The following is a 14517-nucleotide window of genomic DNA, read 5'->3' as shown; positions in this document are numbered from 1 at the left end:
ATCTCCAAATTTAAACATATTCATTTATTTATAAAATAAAAATTTGATCAATATTTTTTATTTTTTTATTTTTTCGCAAGCACTTACAAAAGACACCGTTATATAGTATATATGACTGATAATAATGCCAACATAAAATTTTACTTTGCACCATACTTTTTCTCTCACATTTGCACCTATCATAGGCATCAAGCACACATTCACAATCATCGCACTGTTCTTTCATCGTTTTATTTTATATGTCTAACGATACATAAAATCCTGCTCTATTCTAAATCACGAACCCGATCATCCCAATCTTTAATTGAACGTTTATTCTCCGCCTCCTTCGACAATTCTTGCACTAGAGCCATAGCCATAAGTGGTGCAGAGATGCCAACACCAGCCATAAATGTCATGATTACTGCATTTTCAAACATTCAAATTTTTGATTTACAATTGATGCGCTTTTTTTTTTATTTATATTATTTTTCAATACATCATCCACAAATAGGTCTTCCGCAACGGTTCTCGTGCACAGGAAATTATCTAGAACACGCTTGACCATAGAGGGATCCTCTGCAACTGCCCTATGGCATGTGTCCTTGTGTTTGAATCCACTTGGAATATACTTGAGTATAAGGTTTCTTTTTCCCGTGTTTTTAGATGATCCGGTACATACTCGAGATTATAGGGATTTCTTTCAACTGCCCTGCTACACATTTCCGTTGTCTTGAATCGATCCGGAACATGCCGGAGCCAAGGAGCCCAGTGATCAACCAACTTATTACACATTTCCTGCGTCTTGAATCGATCCGGTACATGTGCGATCATATAGAGGTCATCTTCAATAACAATATTACACATGTCTTGCGTTTTGAAACAATCTGGAATATTTTGAAACCAACTCATTTTCTCTTTATTATAGTAATTTTTGATCAATATATATATATATTTTTTTTGAATTAGGGCTCCAATAATTTGGAAATCACTTGCTTTTCGTCCTCTGGCATGAAGCAATCCCAATATCGATCTGGATGCCATGTTCTCGGAAGTAGTTCCTCTTTAATTTGAACCTTCTGTGCTTTACGCTGGGTAATTCAAATCCAACCCCAACCTTCCTGCACATATCCGGAGTAATAAACCCCTCTTCAACGGCTCTGATGCACATTTCCCGCGTCTTAAATTGATCGGGAACAAAATCGAACATCCAGGGACCTGCCTCAATTACCTTGCTGCACAGTCCCTGCGTCTTAAAGCGATCAGCAACATGCTCGAGCAGATCGAGATTCCATTGAACTGCATTGTTACACATTTCCTAAGTTATGAGATTTTTCGGAACATACTCAATCAGCCAAGGATCCTCTTCAACCGTCCCGTTGCACATTTCCTGTGTTTTTAGATCCTCCGGAACATCCTCGAACATCCAAGAATACTCATCAACTACCTTGCTGCACATTTCTTAGGTCTTGAATCGATTTGGAACATACCCGAACGACTCGGGATCTGCCTTAATTGCTTTATTACACAGTTCCTGTGTCTTGAAGCGATCCGGAAGATGCTTAAGTCGAAGGGGATGTATCTCTATTTATTGTGCAAGGATATTTCTGAACCAACTACTCATGTTTATTGTTTTTTGTTTAAATTCTGGGTTAGGATCCTAGAACAAACGGACAAAAAATTTTGACTAAGGGGTTTTCCCTGATTCAATTTGCGCATGATGACGTCACACTCTGTCACACTCTGGTGAAGGTTTTGCGCATGCACGGATGTTTGTCAGATGATGTGGGATTGTTTCGGATTTAGCGGATTGAGTTGGCGCATGCGCAGTGGCAGATTTTGATGACGTCATATGGTTGCTATTACAGCAAAAATATTTTCGTGCACAGTTTACATGGAGTCGTGATTTTTTACGGGCGTCTCTGGGGATATAGGAAGAAGCGGGGGATTTACACCTGAACCCTAAAAGTATGGTTTGAGAAGCTCCTAAATGAATGAATTACTAAATAGACTAACCAGAAGACTCGCCGGGTTAAACTACAAGTACCTGGGTCTCCTTCTTACTTTGAACCTGCCTGATATATCATTCATTCAGATGTTTTTTGAAAAAGGTATTTTCCTTCGGACGAGATATAAAAATTTGAACTTCGCGAGAAATAATGTCCGCCTATAGCGAGTTACTTAATATATTTCGCAAAAATTATTTTTCGCGAAGTTTGCAAAAACCCACGAAATTAACGAAAATTATTTCCATTAAGGTAGCAATTTCATAACGGAGTAAAGAAAATGCAAACAAGTAAACCAATAAAATATTTTACACATGTTTGAATCACTTGGTTTCACCTGCATCAAAGTAAAGATGGAGCATGCTAATGTCTTAGGGGGAGGTTTTCACTGCTGGACATGTGACGTACGAAGAACAGGAGAATTAAAAAGTTATTTTTAGATTCATCATTAGCATATTTTTATTTTTTGACAAATTTAACATGCTGGATAATTAAAGAAGAGATGGAGTGATGGACGAGGGTTTTTTTTAATGTCAAGGATTTTCTGTGCACATTTATAACATACGTTACATCTTTACAGCTTTCACAATTTATCTTACACTAGGTGTTTATGCACTTCACTGTAATTTATTTCGGTGTTTTTTCTTAAATTTTTTTAACTTCAATACCAATTGCGACAGTTATTATCCTTTTTCGTGGAAAACAATTTTGTTAGAAATTTTAATGGAATTTTCGTTAGAAATCATGAAAAGTTATAGGATTTATTTAATTCTTTTTAAGGGCCACTATGTAGAATCTTAAGTTACGTTCCATTGTAACATAATAAAGCTAAAAACAAACTCTCACCTGATATAATAAGTGATATTTTTCTGTTCCGTAGTAGCACTTATAATTTGAGAAATGAAAGAGAACTTTGCTATCGCACAGCAAAAATGCTACTTATGGCACTGAAACTATCTCAAATTTCGCGCCAAAATTGTGGCAGATGATACCATCAAATATAAAAACATCTGAAACGTTACAAGAGTTTAAGTCAAAAATTAAGAAATGGAATCCAGAAAGTTGCTCTTGTAGGTTGTGCAAACCGTATATTAATTAGGTTTTATTTGACAGGCTTTTATTTTATTTTTATTTTATAGCATTTTGCGGTTTGTTTTTTTTTTGTTTTTTTTTCCCGAATTTTCTGGCATACCACTTCCTTGCAATATATAGGATCTCAAAAATAAAAGCTATAGTCTCTAACCATCCTTTATTTCAGGATGATGGTATGCAAAGCAAAGAAGTCAAACTAACTAAATTAATTGCCTTCTTCATTGACTTTAATTAGCGACTTTTCCCGAGAAGCTAGAATTTTTTATTTTTTTTTACACGTCAATGTAAAAGAAATTATTAATAATAATAATAATAATAATAATAATAATAATAATAATAATAATAATAATAATAATAATAATAATAATAATAATAATAATAATAATAATAATAATAATAATAATAATAATAATAATAATAATAATAATAATAATAATAATAATAATAATAATAATAATAATAATAATAATAATAATAATAATAATAATAATAATAATAATAATAATAATAATAATAATAATAATAATAATGATAATAATAATGATAATAATAATAATAATGATAATAATGATAATAATAATAATAATGATAATAATAATAATAATGATAATAATAATAATAATGATAATAATAATAATAATGATAATAATAATAATAATAATAATAATAATAATAATAATAATAATAATAATAATAATAATAATAATAATAATAATAATAATAATAATAATAATAATAATAATAACCATAGGAGATTATTTTTGTTCCGCTACAGCATTCGTTTGTATTACTTAGCAGAACATGGCTAACAGGCAACTGCGAAGTGAAGATTTGAAACGCGCCCTGAAGGCATGCATCGTCCAACCGGTAATAAGAAAATATCAGGTAGTAGCCGTTCGTGCGATGTGGGGAAGTGATGTTGATGCCCGCGAGGTCATTTGGGGCAAGAGAATGCAGATGGAGAACATATTGCTTAGCAACGAACAAGTATCCTGTTTTTTTTCTTGTATTACCTATATGGCCAGACCTCGTAAGAGAAAGTCGATGAGGAATGAAGGGGAGGAAGAAGAAGGAGCCGACTCTAGCAGTGAAGGTGATAACAGAAACGGCGCAAATGCGCCTGAAACATTTCCTGGCATTTCTTTCTGGATCGCGTGCGACTTGCCAAACTGTACCTTAAGTCAATTTGAAACAAATTTGTCGAAGTCTTTTATGCAAGCCGGGTTGAATTTAACAACGTGCAATGCTATACAGACAAGAGGTAAATACTTGAACCTTTTAGTACTTGAAATACTGTCAATGTTTTTCGAATATTTTACGCCACATTTGATATTTGTAGGCAAAACCAGTGCATTGCAAGCATTCTCAGGATCGTTATACCAAGTCTTGAAAGACCACAATAGGGAAGAAGCAAAACGGATAGTTGAGATATCCCATCGCACAATGATTAGGAGTGCAGCTAGAGATGAAGGTGTTCAACTTGACCACGTTGCTGTAATGGAGAGCGAACAGTACTCGATGAAACCCTGTCAGTTAATTCTAACAAAAAATATTGATAAAGAGGTATATCAAGATGTAATTCGTGGTTTATCCGAAATCAGATTTACATCGCTTGATTTAAAAGTAATTGATAAATCGGAAGGTAAGTTGCCACGAACAAATTTACTTACTTCTCCAATAATAAGACTAAGTTTTTTGTAGAAGTTAAAACATGTTTTTACATTGTTACACGCATAGGCACAGAAGTAACTATTCCCGTTAAGCCAACTAACAAACTTTGTCAATCCGTGGATATAGTTCGAAGGATGATGGAGAGGAATAGCTTTGGACTGTGCAATGGAGGTGTATACAAAAAGATAGGAGAAAGCAGATACACATACGTTTACTGTTGTTCGGTGAAAAGCTATCTCTATCGCTCGTTGAAAAACAAAGCAATCGCCAATGAAATTACGCCAAATTTACGAGAGTTGGTATTTTTGCTGTCGGACGGCGAGTGTCAAATAATTGATCAAATAACTCTGGATTACAATTACATTGAATGCTTGCCAAATGGAGTTTGTTATAACATCGCCAAAAAATGTTTCGATGTCAAGCCAAATTTAAAGGGATCTCCCCGAGCATTCGTACGGTACTTTCATCGTGAGGGAAAAAATCCCGAACCAAAGCCATTTATAGAAGGTAATTGTTTTTACTTTTCTTTTAACGCGTTAAGAAAATGTGTTTTTTTTCTTTTAACGCGTTGTAACATATCAAGGTGGTAGTTGTAACGTGTTGTAACGTATTGTAACTTGTTGTAACGCATTGTCAGTAAAAAAATGTTGGCTCTTTTTCTTTTAACACGTTGTAACATATCAAGGTGGCAGTTGTAACGTGTTGTAACGTATTGTAACTTGTTGTAACGCATTGTCAGTGAAAAAAATGTTTTTTTTTTTATCTTTTAACGCGTTGTAACATATCAAGGTGGTAGTTGTAACGTGTTGTAACGTATTGTAACTTGTTGTAACGCATTGTCAGTGAAGAAAATGTTTTTTTTTAACTTTAAACGCGTTGTAACATATCAAGGTGGTAGTTGTAACGTGTTGTAACGTATTGTAACTTGTTGTAACGCATTGTCAGTGAAAAAAATGTTTTTTTTTATCTTTTAACGCGTTGTAACATATCAAGGTGGTAGTTGTAACGTGTTGTAACGTATTGTAACTTGTTGTAACGCATTGTCAGTAAAGAAAATGTTTTTTTTTATCTTTTAACGCGTTGTAACATATCAAGGTGGTAGTTGTAACGTGTTGTAACGTATTGTAACTTGTTGTAACGCATTGTCAGTGAAGAAAATGTTTTTTTTTATCTTTTAACGCGTTGTAACATATCAAGGTGGTAGTTGTAACGTGTTGTAACGTATTGTAACTTGTTGTAACGCATAGTCAGTGAAGAAAATGTTTTTTTTTATCTTTTAACGCTTTGTAACATATCAAGGTGGTAGTTGTAACGTGTTGTAACGTATTGTAACTTGTTGTAACGCATTGTCAGTGAAGAAAATGTGTTTTTTTTTCTTTTAACGCGTTGTAACATATCAAGGTGGTAGTTGTAACGTGATGTAACGTATTGTAACTTGTTGTAACGCATTGTCAGTGAATAAAAATGTTGGCTCTTTTTCTTTTAACGTGTGGTAACATATCAAGGTGGTAGTTGTAACGTGTTGTAACGTATTGTAACTTGTTGTAACGCATTGTCAGTAAAGAAAATGTTTTTTTTTATCTTTTAACGCGTTTTAACATATCAAGGTGGTAGTTGTAACGTGTTGTAACGTATTGTAACTTGTTGTAACGCATTGTCAGTGAAGAAAATGTGTTTTTTTTCTTTTAACGCGTTGTAACATATCAAGGTGGTAGTTGTAACGTGATGTAACGTATTGTAACTTGTCGTAACGCATTGTCAGTGAATAAAAATGTTGGCTCTTTTTCTTTTAACGTGTTGTAACGTATTGTAACTTGTTGTAACGTAGTTCTAAAAAAGGTGCACTGAACTACATTTGTAGGTGTCGAAAATAGCTTCCCAGATAGAAATGTGCGGTTGCGTTTTTATCAAAAATGGTACCAAATTTTGCTCGCCGGTCAGTATCCCATGAAAGAAAAGAAATTGTTGCTGGTAGGTCCTCCTGATAGTGGAAAGACTAGTTGGTTTGCTCCATTTCAAGGTAATTAAATAAAGTTCGTGAAAACTTCTGACTTTTAGACAGCACTTACTGACATACATTTGTCCTTTTAGGCATTATTCCAGAAATGTACATTGCTGGCGTGGTTCGGGATGGTCGATTCTCAGGCCACCTGATAAATAGAAATACACAAGTCGTATTTATGGATGAATGGACTAGCGACAGTCTATGTTGTGAAGATGCAAAAAGAATATTGCAAGGTAAGTCGATGTCGATGCAGTACATGAACATTTACTTTGAATAAAATGTGGCAATGTGCAGATGGGATACCACTTTCTCTTATAGGCGGCTTGGTTATGATCCCGCAAAAACACAAAGAACCGGCCCGTTTTCAATACAATTCGGGTTTTTTTATAACAACTAATATAATGCCGGACTTCGGAAATGGTGTAGATGGTGAGGCTATCCTGCGTCGTCTTGAAGTTTTCGAAACTAAGACACTTCGAGTGAAGGACAATAGCATAACAAGTAAGTATCTCATGAGAATAAATGATAACAATGGTGTAAATCAATATGCATAAAAATAAGTAATGACTTTTTTCCCGAATGCACTGCATGGAAATATTTGTGTACGTTGCCAGCCAGTTGAAAGACATCTCGCTTTTCACCAGCGAAACCAATGTTGCGAAGAAAAATCAAGTAGGCGCTGTGTACAACGACGTTGATTGCGATCCGTCGGTCTTCTTGGACGAAGAGCAAACATTGGAAGCATCTAGCAGTTGTCTAAGCACACGAGTTCAGATTGAGAATGCAGTTCCGCAAGAGGCTATCGACTATGCCATTATTGCGGCCGACGATAGGGATGGCATTTTGTACCATGCGCTTAACTTTGATCATGAACTGTTTGACATAGAAAACAAGTTACACAGTGCTGAATATATGCGCAAAATGTACGAGATAGCCGCTGGGGCATGGGAGGAAATCTGCCCATTAATTAATAACGATGAGACCTTGGTAGCATTCAAACGCCGTAAAAGGATCAACTGGCAGGGTAGTGACACGTTCTACGACACGTGGTTGCTTGCTACAAACTCCTGCCGCGATTGCTTCCCGACGAAAGAAATGAAGGAGCTCTACCCTGATTGGGCACAACTAATTGAGCAAGACGAAGACGAAGGAGAAGGTAGTAGCCACGACCGCGAAGAGAACGAGGAAGAAGAAGAGGAAACAAACGAAGAGGAGGAAGGTCATAGGGAAGAAGAAGAAACAGAAGAACATGAAATCAATGCTCAGTCGACAAAACCTGTTTCCACTGTTAAGCAAGAATATATGCCGTTTTGTCCAGCAAATAACAGTACTGCTTTTATAGACCTCGTGTCAGATGATGAAAGTGTTCCTCAAATTTCTTCAGTAAAATTAGAGCTATTTTCCGCAGATAATTCAACCACTTCTCTCGATTGTGAAGTTATCTGCATTAGTTCGGACGAAGAAGACAATTAAAAAAAAACTTTTTTGCGTTTTCCTTCCCTCATATCCCACCACATACTCCTTTTCTAAAGTGACATGCGAAAAGCGGTTTTCTCTACAGAAATAGGTTACAAAGCGTTACAACGTGTTACAAGGCGTTACAATCAGCATGTCCATGCGTTACCAGGCGTTACAAGAATCACTCTAGCCATTTCCAAAAATTTCACAGTCATTTTTTCATGGAAATAGGTTACAGAGCGTTACAACGTGTTACAAGGCGTTACAATCAGCATGTCCATGCGTTACAAGGCGTTACAAGAATCACTCTAGCCATTTCCAAAAATTTCACAGTCATTTTTTCATGGAAATAGGTTACAAAGCGTTACAGCGTGTTACAAGGCGTTACAATCAGCATGTCCATGCGTTACCAGGCGTTACAAGAATCACTCTAGCCATTTCCAAAAATTTCACAGTCATTTTTTCATGGAAATAGGTTACAAAGCGTTACAACGTGTTACAAGGCGTTACAATCAGCACGTCCATGCGTTACAAGGCGTTACAAGAATCACTCTAGCCATTTCCAAAAATTTCACAGTCATTTTTTCATGGAAATAAGTTACAGAGCGTTACAACGTGTTACAAGGCGTTACAATCAGCACGTCCATGCGTTACAAGGCGTTACAAGAATCACTCTAGCCATTTCCAAAAATTTCACAGTCATTTTTTCATGGAAATAAGTTACAGAGCGTTACAACGTGTTACAAGGCGTTACAATCAGCACGTCCATGCGTTACAAGGCGTTACAAGAATCACTCTAGCCATTTCCAAAAATTTCACAGTCATTTTTTCATGGAAATAGGTTACAAAGCGTTACAACGTGTTACAAGGCGTTACAATCTGCATGTCCATGCGTTACAAGGTGTTACAAGAATGACTTTAGTCATTTTAAGTAGGAATGGGGATGAGTGTGCGTTTAATGAATGTCGCATTTGCGCCATTATTTGCATACTTAAAGGCTTACAGCGTGTAAGTTTCACCTAAATTGTGTGGACGCTTATGTGTACGCTAAAATGGTGAATGAAGAGGCAGTTGTGGTAAACGTTTCGGATAACGAATGCTCAGCATCTAAGGAGGTTTTACCGTTCTCACATTCCTGTTCAACGCTGGCAATTTCCGTGGAAAAAAATATTGTTTGCCTATCAGATGATGAAGTTTTCCTAACTATACCGATAGCGGCTTTGAAGGGAGAACCAAGTTTTTGCGAACCGCCTTCACACACGAGGGTACTTAATACACCAGATTATTGGCCAAATCGTAAGAGGAAAAAAAGCCTTTATGTGTACGCCGGTTTTGACTGTAACAAAGTTAAAAGACTATTTGAATATTCTGGTTTTCAAAAATCTTTGTAAATTTACAAAGTTATTTTTATTATAAATACAATTTAAACTTATATAAATTGTTTTGTCTTCGCTCTAACCGCCAATGTACTAGCTTTGCGGCTACAATGAAAGGAGTAGTTAGGATCTGCGAGAATGGAAGTCCATTTTGCATTGCCATATTTTTGTAGCCCAGCTTGTAAAAACTTGTCCTCCATGGCACTAAAACTAACTTTTTTCTGTCTCGTTTGAACAGGTGTTTCGTGTTCCAAAGTACTTCCAGACGTTTTCACATTTTTGGTGTTACTATTGATTTCGCTTACAGTTAAAGTACACGTTGTTTGATCTCGTAATTTATCCATACATAACCTGGCTTTTGCAGCTATATTGCGCGATTCAGTCTTCTGGTAATGAACTTTAGCTACCTGCGACGTGTGTTTTTGATCTTGAGAAAGAATTGCTTGTTCTTTTGTTTCTAAGTGTGCAACACTTTCGGTTTCGATGATTTGCCTATATCGTGTAGGATTTATATACTTACCAATTGCTTGATAAACAATTCTACCGAATACGTCCGAAATACGCGTCAACTGCTTACCATTTCGACACACTAGTAGATAATCGTTGATGGGTTCAATCTTCGTCGTACATTGTCAATGTATTCGTTTATTAGTGTGAGAGTCAAATCCGTATTTCTCCGCAGTTTTAAAGACATTCTGATCTATAAAACCATCCTCTTTCACGCCTTTAATCATTGTTACTGTAAGAGTTTGATACGTCATGGGTCTTGAAGCCTTCACCATTAAAAATAATACAGCTACTATGAAGGAAGTCGAAAATGATAAATCGTGTGCTGCGACACATGCACTTGCGTTTTTAGCATTTAACACAATTTGTTTATATTTTTCACTATGGTATGGTATCACCTTTTGTAAATCATATAGTGTCGCCCAACAGTCTATACTGTTTAGATATTCAACACTTAAGATACACTTCCATTCAGCTTTCATTTTACGAAGGAGGAATTTCTTAACACGGTGCAAATAAATCTCTGCAGCAACAAATACCGACAAATTTTTTTCAGTTGTACCTGTGCTTCGTCTGTAATCAAGCATGTGCCCAATAGCATTCATGTAGCCAATTATTCCTGAGAAGCCAACCTTCCATTGGTCTCTCAAAAAATCTACGAAATCAGAAAGCATATTAATAGAGCCAACACAGTAGTCGATAACAGGGAATGGTACTTCCCATACCGAAGGAGAATCCTCGCAGCAATATTTGGCATACTTTAAAACTTTACAAGTTATTTGATCGGCCTGAGAATGATCTTTACCACCACCACCTGGACTTTTTAACCATGTCCTAAATGCAACTGCCAAATTACATGTTTTAGCAAAAGACGGCATTGAAAATGTGGAGGCGCGCTTTCTTTGGGGATCTTTTATGCGATTTCTCGTACTGAAGTGGGGAAGTACTTCGTCGATATTCGGTCTTTTATCGAAATAATAAAACCATCCATGACGGTTATAGACATGTTTTCTACACCCTCTTTTACTTCCATACGACTCGCTGTCACAATCAGCCACAGGACAACAAAAGCGGTTATCTTTATCAGGCATTAACTTAAGCCTTTTCGATCTCATTGAGGCTCCCAATGCCTCTTTCCACGCAGGCTTTTGCAAGACTCGTTTTGTCATTCCGATTTCTTTAAAGTTCTCTAGAAACAAAATTTATAGAAAGTTTATAACAATATTAGTTTTTAACAAAGCATAGAAAGTAGGATAAAAAAAAGGAATTCATTTGAATAAAAAAAGAATCCTATTAACTATAAATTTAAAGTTTGAACAACTTACCTTATACTTTACTTCGTATACAAAGTATTAGTTGAGAAACTTCTCATTAAAACAATTCCTTTTTATAATGAAGGACGCTCTCCATAGCAGAGTTACGGTAGCAGCGAAAACGGAATTATTTCAAGTGGCACAATATAAATTAGACTGCAGAGTATTCATAATTAAATAACTATTCCTCAAGATAATCATTTCGCATATATTATCGTTATGATATATAAAAGAATTCAACGGAACAAATAGAGTGGAACGATATATACCGTCACATAAATTCCATCAAATTCCCTATGGGAACGACACGTTCTTGTCTTGTGAGTAACAATAGAACAATACATTCCGCTTTTATAACAATGTTTTAATAAGTTGTTAAAGAACACCAAGTTCCTTAAAAATGGTTCTTTTTTAAAAAATTGGAACATGTAAAGTATTTAATGTGTTTAGGGTGCAAGATAATCGCACATAGAATCACGGACCATTATAATTTCATACGCTATATAATAATAATAATAATAATAACATCCAGCTCTTAAACTTGCACGTCTTCTCAAACCAATTGACTTCAATACACCTTTCCCGAATTAGTTTTCTTGAATGTAGCTACCGCAGCTATTTATAAACTTTTTCAAACAAAATAAATGTGATTTTTGAAATCCTCACCTGAAACTTGATAGAATGTGAAATCTTCAAATTCATGCAGCAAACAAACAACCCGTTACAACAGGTTTTTTAATTGTGTCCTAATTGAACTCTTCTTGAAACCGAGGCTCATTAGTATAAATTGGAAATTAAGAAGATTTGACCGTAACATTAATACTACCAAAACAGCATTTTCACATGTTGTATCAAGTTAAAAATTTATACGCACACCAATTTAATGATGTGTTGAATATGACTCGACAGTCAAACCATCAAATTTTCTAATTTTCAAAAAAACATGTAATTCGAGAAACGTGCATTAGAAAAGTAAGTGTGTCAAAGTAGGAACTCAAAATCGCCCAAAATAAAGTTAGTTCTAGTTAAGGTTTTGAAAATGTAGACGTAGTCTACATACAACCAGAAAAATGTCATAACAAAATCCACTCTATTGAAATACAGCCATACCTTTATATTGAAATTATTCCAAAAACTCTCTTGCTATGTTTGTTTAATAATTTGTTTGATATAGTTTGGTGAAATAACAATAACTCAATGTATCTTTTACAACAAGTCCTTAACTGTTTCATCTACCATTTTGATCACTTTAAGTTTCTATACAATTTTTAATATGGATTATGTTTTCTTTTTTTTTTTATTACATGCATGTCAAGGTTCAAAGGTTGTTAAAAAAATATGCTCCATTTTGTTCACAATTTATGTTTCTTTTTTTGCACGGTTTATCGTTCAATTTGTTTAAATTTAAGGGCAATATGTATTCACTTTGCTGTAAATGTAATAATTAGCGAGTTTTTTTTTATCGCTTCATACAAACAAATTAATGAACATCTTATTTGCCACTTGTAAACTCGTTTTTGGTGTTACATAATTCCTTCATTTCTTATTTATACACTTTCCTCGCCCTAGAAGTACCTGCTCACAAAAAGTGAACATTAGCCATGTTTATCAATCACTAACAATTCTGCGCTCCTTTCGAAAACACGATTTTTTTCGCGTGTACTAATTTTCGCGCATTTGATACAGAAATTTCGCGGAAAAAGTTTTGCGCAAATATTATTACAAGCGAAAGAATTACACAGCATACATAAAAAACATAAACACATCTACATTTTGTTCGCAACCCAGAATTTCCCTATTTTTTCCCTGTTATTAATAGGGAAATTTAGGCAATATACGTTCATATTTTTATGCGCGAAAATTATTACCCGAAAAATAGATTTTTTTTCCTTTGCTTGATAATGAACACATTTTTTAGTGTTTAAATTTATGGTTGACAAAAGGGTTGGCAAATTACACAGAACCAGATAAAGCTGTTAAGTATCTGGCTGAATATTAAATAAGACGAAAGGTTAAGTTGGTACCGTAACAATCAGCAAAATCGTCTAAACTTAGCAAAGCACTCAGAAGGAGAGACTACAACAAAACTTAAATGATGAAGTGAGCTTTGGGCTTCCAAAGTTCGCCTCTGTTATGAACTATCCTGTATATCAGGGGTTAACTCCGACAATATCAAGTTCTGACAGCTGCTATAATTTGTTGTCATAATACAGATCGATTAATAAACTCATTAATTAAAAAAATTACACTTAACGGGGTCGTTGAGAATAGACAAAAACACTCAATTGCACTTTTTATTTTTTATTTTTGTTGTTGACAATTTCGTCTACAGAGTGCTATTCGGTAGAATTTACCTTTAAATATAATAAACCAATCGTTTCGGCAGGAAGTTCTACGGCGTATTACTGTTTTATACCAATCCTCTATGGGGGAGTAATTGCTTTAGTTCTCCAACTGTGAGGACAAAGTGATCTTGTAAACACATCTTTTTGAAAACTAGATGAAACATAAAATCGATAAAAACAACTATTTTTGATTTATTTTGTTTTTTAAAAATATTTTTAGCCTTTTCAAACTCCTTGTGAGCAAATACAAATCTAGTTTCATAAAATTTCATATCACACACACACAAAAAAACGACCGTTGTAGTTTGGTGAAACTGGCAAAACCAACTGAACATAAAGTAGATTTATTTGTAAAAATAATAGGCTTTTGTACCTTTTGTACCGTTCAACAAGGTAGTTCTGTTATCAACACTCCAAAACTATTAGTTTATGTACTGCTACACTAGACTGGTACCCTTCCGTGCTTCAATAGTCTCCATAATAAAAACGCTGTCAAAAAAAGAAGCCCATTTTAAAGTTCTACCGGCTAAAGCCGTAGAACAATTACTACTATAGTTATCAATATAATTTTTGCGTTACTGATATTAAGTGGTGTTATTTATAAAGTATTTTCGGCGGGTCTCGCTACTTGCTCCGCCATGTTGCGCAGAGACAGACAGACGGAATACGGCTATTATTATAGAGATTTACAAGTATATATGTGCTAATCCCACATACTGTCACTTTTTCTTGTTTTACCAATAGTTAGCAATACCACTGCATTTG

General features: G+C 34.9%; 3 protein-coding genes across 3 annotated transcripts; 2 read left to right on the top strand and 1 right to left on the bottom strand.

Annotated features, from left to right (window-relative positions):
* Positions 1–3863: 3863 nt before the first annotated feature.
* Positions 3864–7307, top strand: LOC130613428 (uncharacterized). The gene is made up of 5 exons (XM_057434773.1): positions 3864–4719; positions 4815–5255; positions 6610–6768; positions 6840–6986; positions 7072–7307. Exons 1-5 carry the CDS (start codon positions 3879–3881, stop codon positions 7305–7307), a joined length of 1824 nt encoding a protein of 607 aa, XP_057290756.1. The 5' UTR covers positions 3864–3878.
* Positions 5011–8226, top strand: LOC130613427 (uncharacterized). The gene is made up of 3 exons (XM_057434772.1): positions 5011–5331; positions 5640–6768; positions 6840–8226. The coding sequence occupies exon 3, from the start codon at positions 7333–7335 to the stop codon at positions 8224–8226; it is 894 nt and encodes a 297-aa protein (XP_057290755.1). The 5' UTR covers positions 5011–5331; positions 5640–6768; positions 6840–7332.
* A 920-nt stretch (positions 8227–9146) lies between these two features.
* Positions 9147–11880, bottom strand: LOC130614525 (uncharacterized). The gene is made up of 2 exons (XM_057435951.1): positions 11420–11880; positions 9147–11283 (listed from the first exon to the last, which is right to left on the bottom strand). The coding sequence occupies exon 2, from the start codon at positions 11261–11263 to the stop codon at positions 10220–10222; it is 1044 nt and encodes a 347-aa protein (XP_057291934.1). The 5' UTR covers positions 11264–11283; positions 11420–11880; the 3' UTR covers positions 9147–10219.
* Between the last annotated feature and the right edge of the window lie 2637 nt (positions 11881–14517).

This window comes from Hydractinia symbiolongicarpus, chromosome 11 (genome assembly GCF_029227915.1).
Source record: "Hydractinia symbiolongicarpus strain clone_291-10 chromosome 11, HSymV2.1, whole genome shotgun sequence".
Taxonomy (NCBI): Eukaryota; Metazoa; Cnidaria; class Hydrozoa; order Anthoathecata; family Hydractiniidae; genus Hydractinia; species Hydractinia symbiolongicarpus.
The sequence above is the reverse complement of the archived record's forward strand: the minus strand, read 5'-3'. Positions and strand labels throughout refer to the sequence as shown.

Excerpts from the sequence above, each read along its gene's own strand:
- LOC130613427 (XM_057434772.1), top strand. The coding sequence starts at position 7,333 with ATGCACTGCATGGAAATATTTGTGTACGTTGCCAGCCAGTTGAAAGAC.
- LOC130614525 (XM_057435951.1), bottom strand. The coding sequence starts at position 11,263 with ATGACAAAACGAGTCTTGCAAAAGCCTGCGTGGAAAGAGGCATTGGGA.
- LOC130613428 (XM_057434773.1), top strand. The coding sequence starts at position 3,879 with ATGGCTAACAGGCAACTGCGAAGTGAAGATTTGAAACGCGCCCTGAAG. Across the intron at positions 4,720-4,814 it reads AGTAATTGATAAATCGGAAG|GCACAGAAGTAACTATTCCC; the intron begins GTAAGTTGCCAC and ends TTACACGCATAG. Across the intron at positions 5,256-6,609 it reads ACCAAAGCCATTTATAGAAG|GTGTCGAAAATAGCTTCCCA; the intron begins GTAATTGTTTTT and ends CTACATTTGTAG.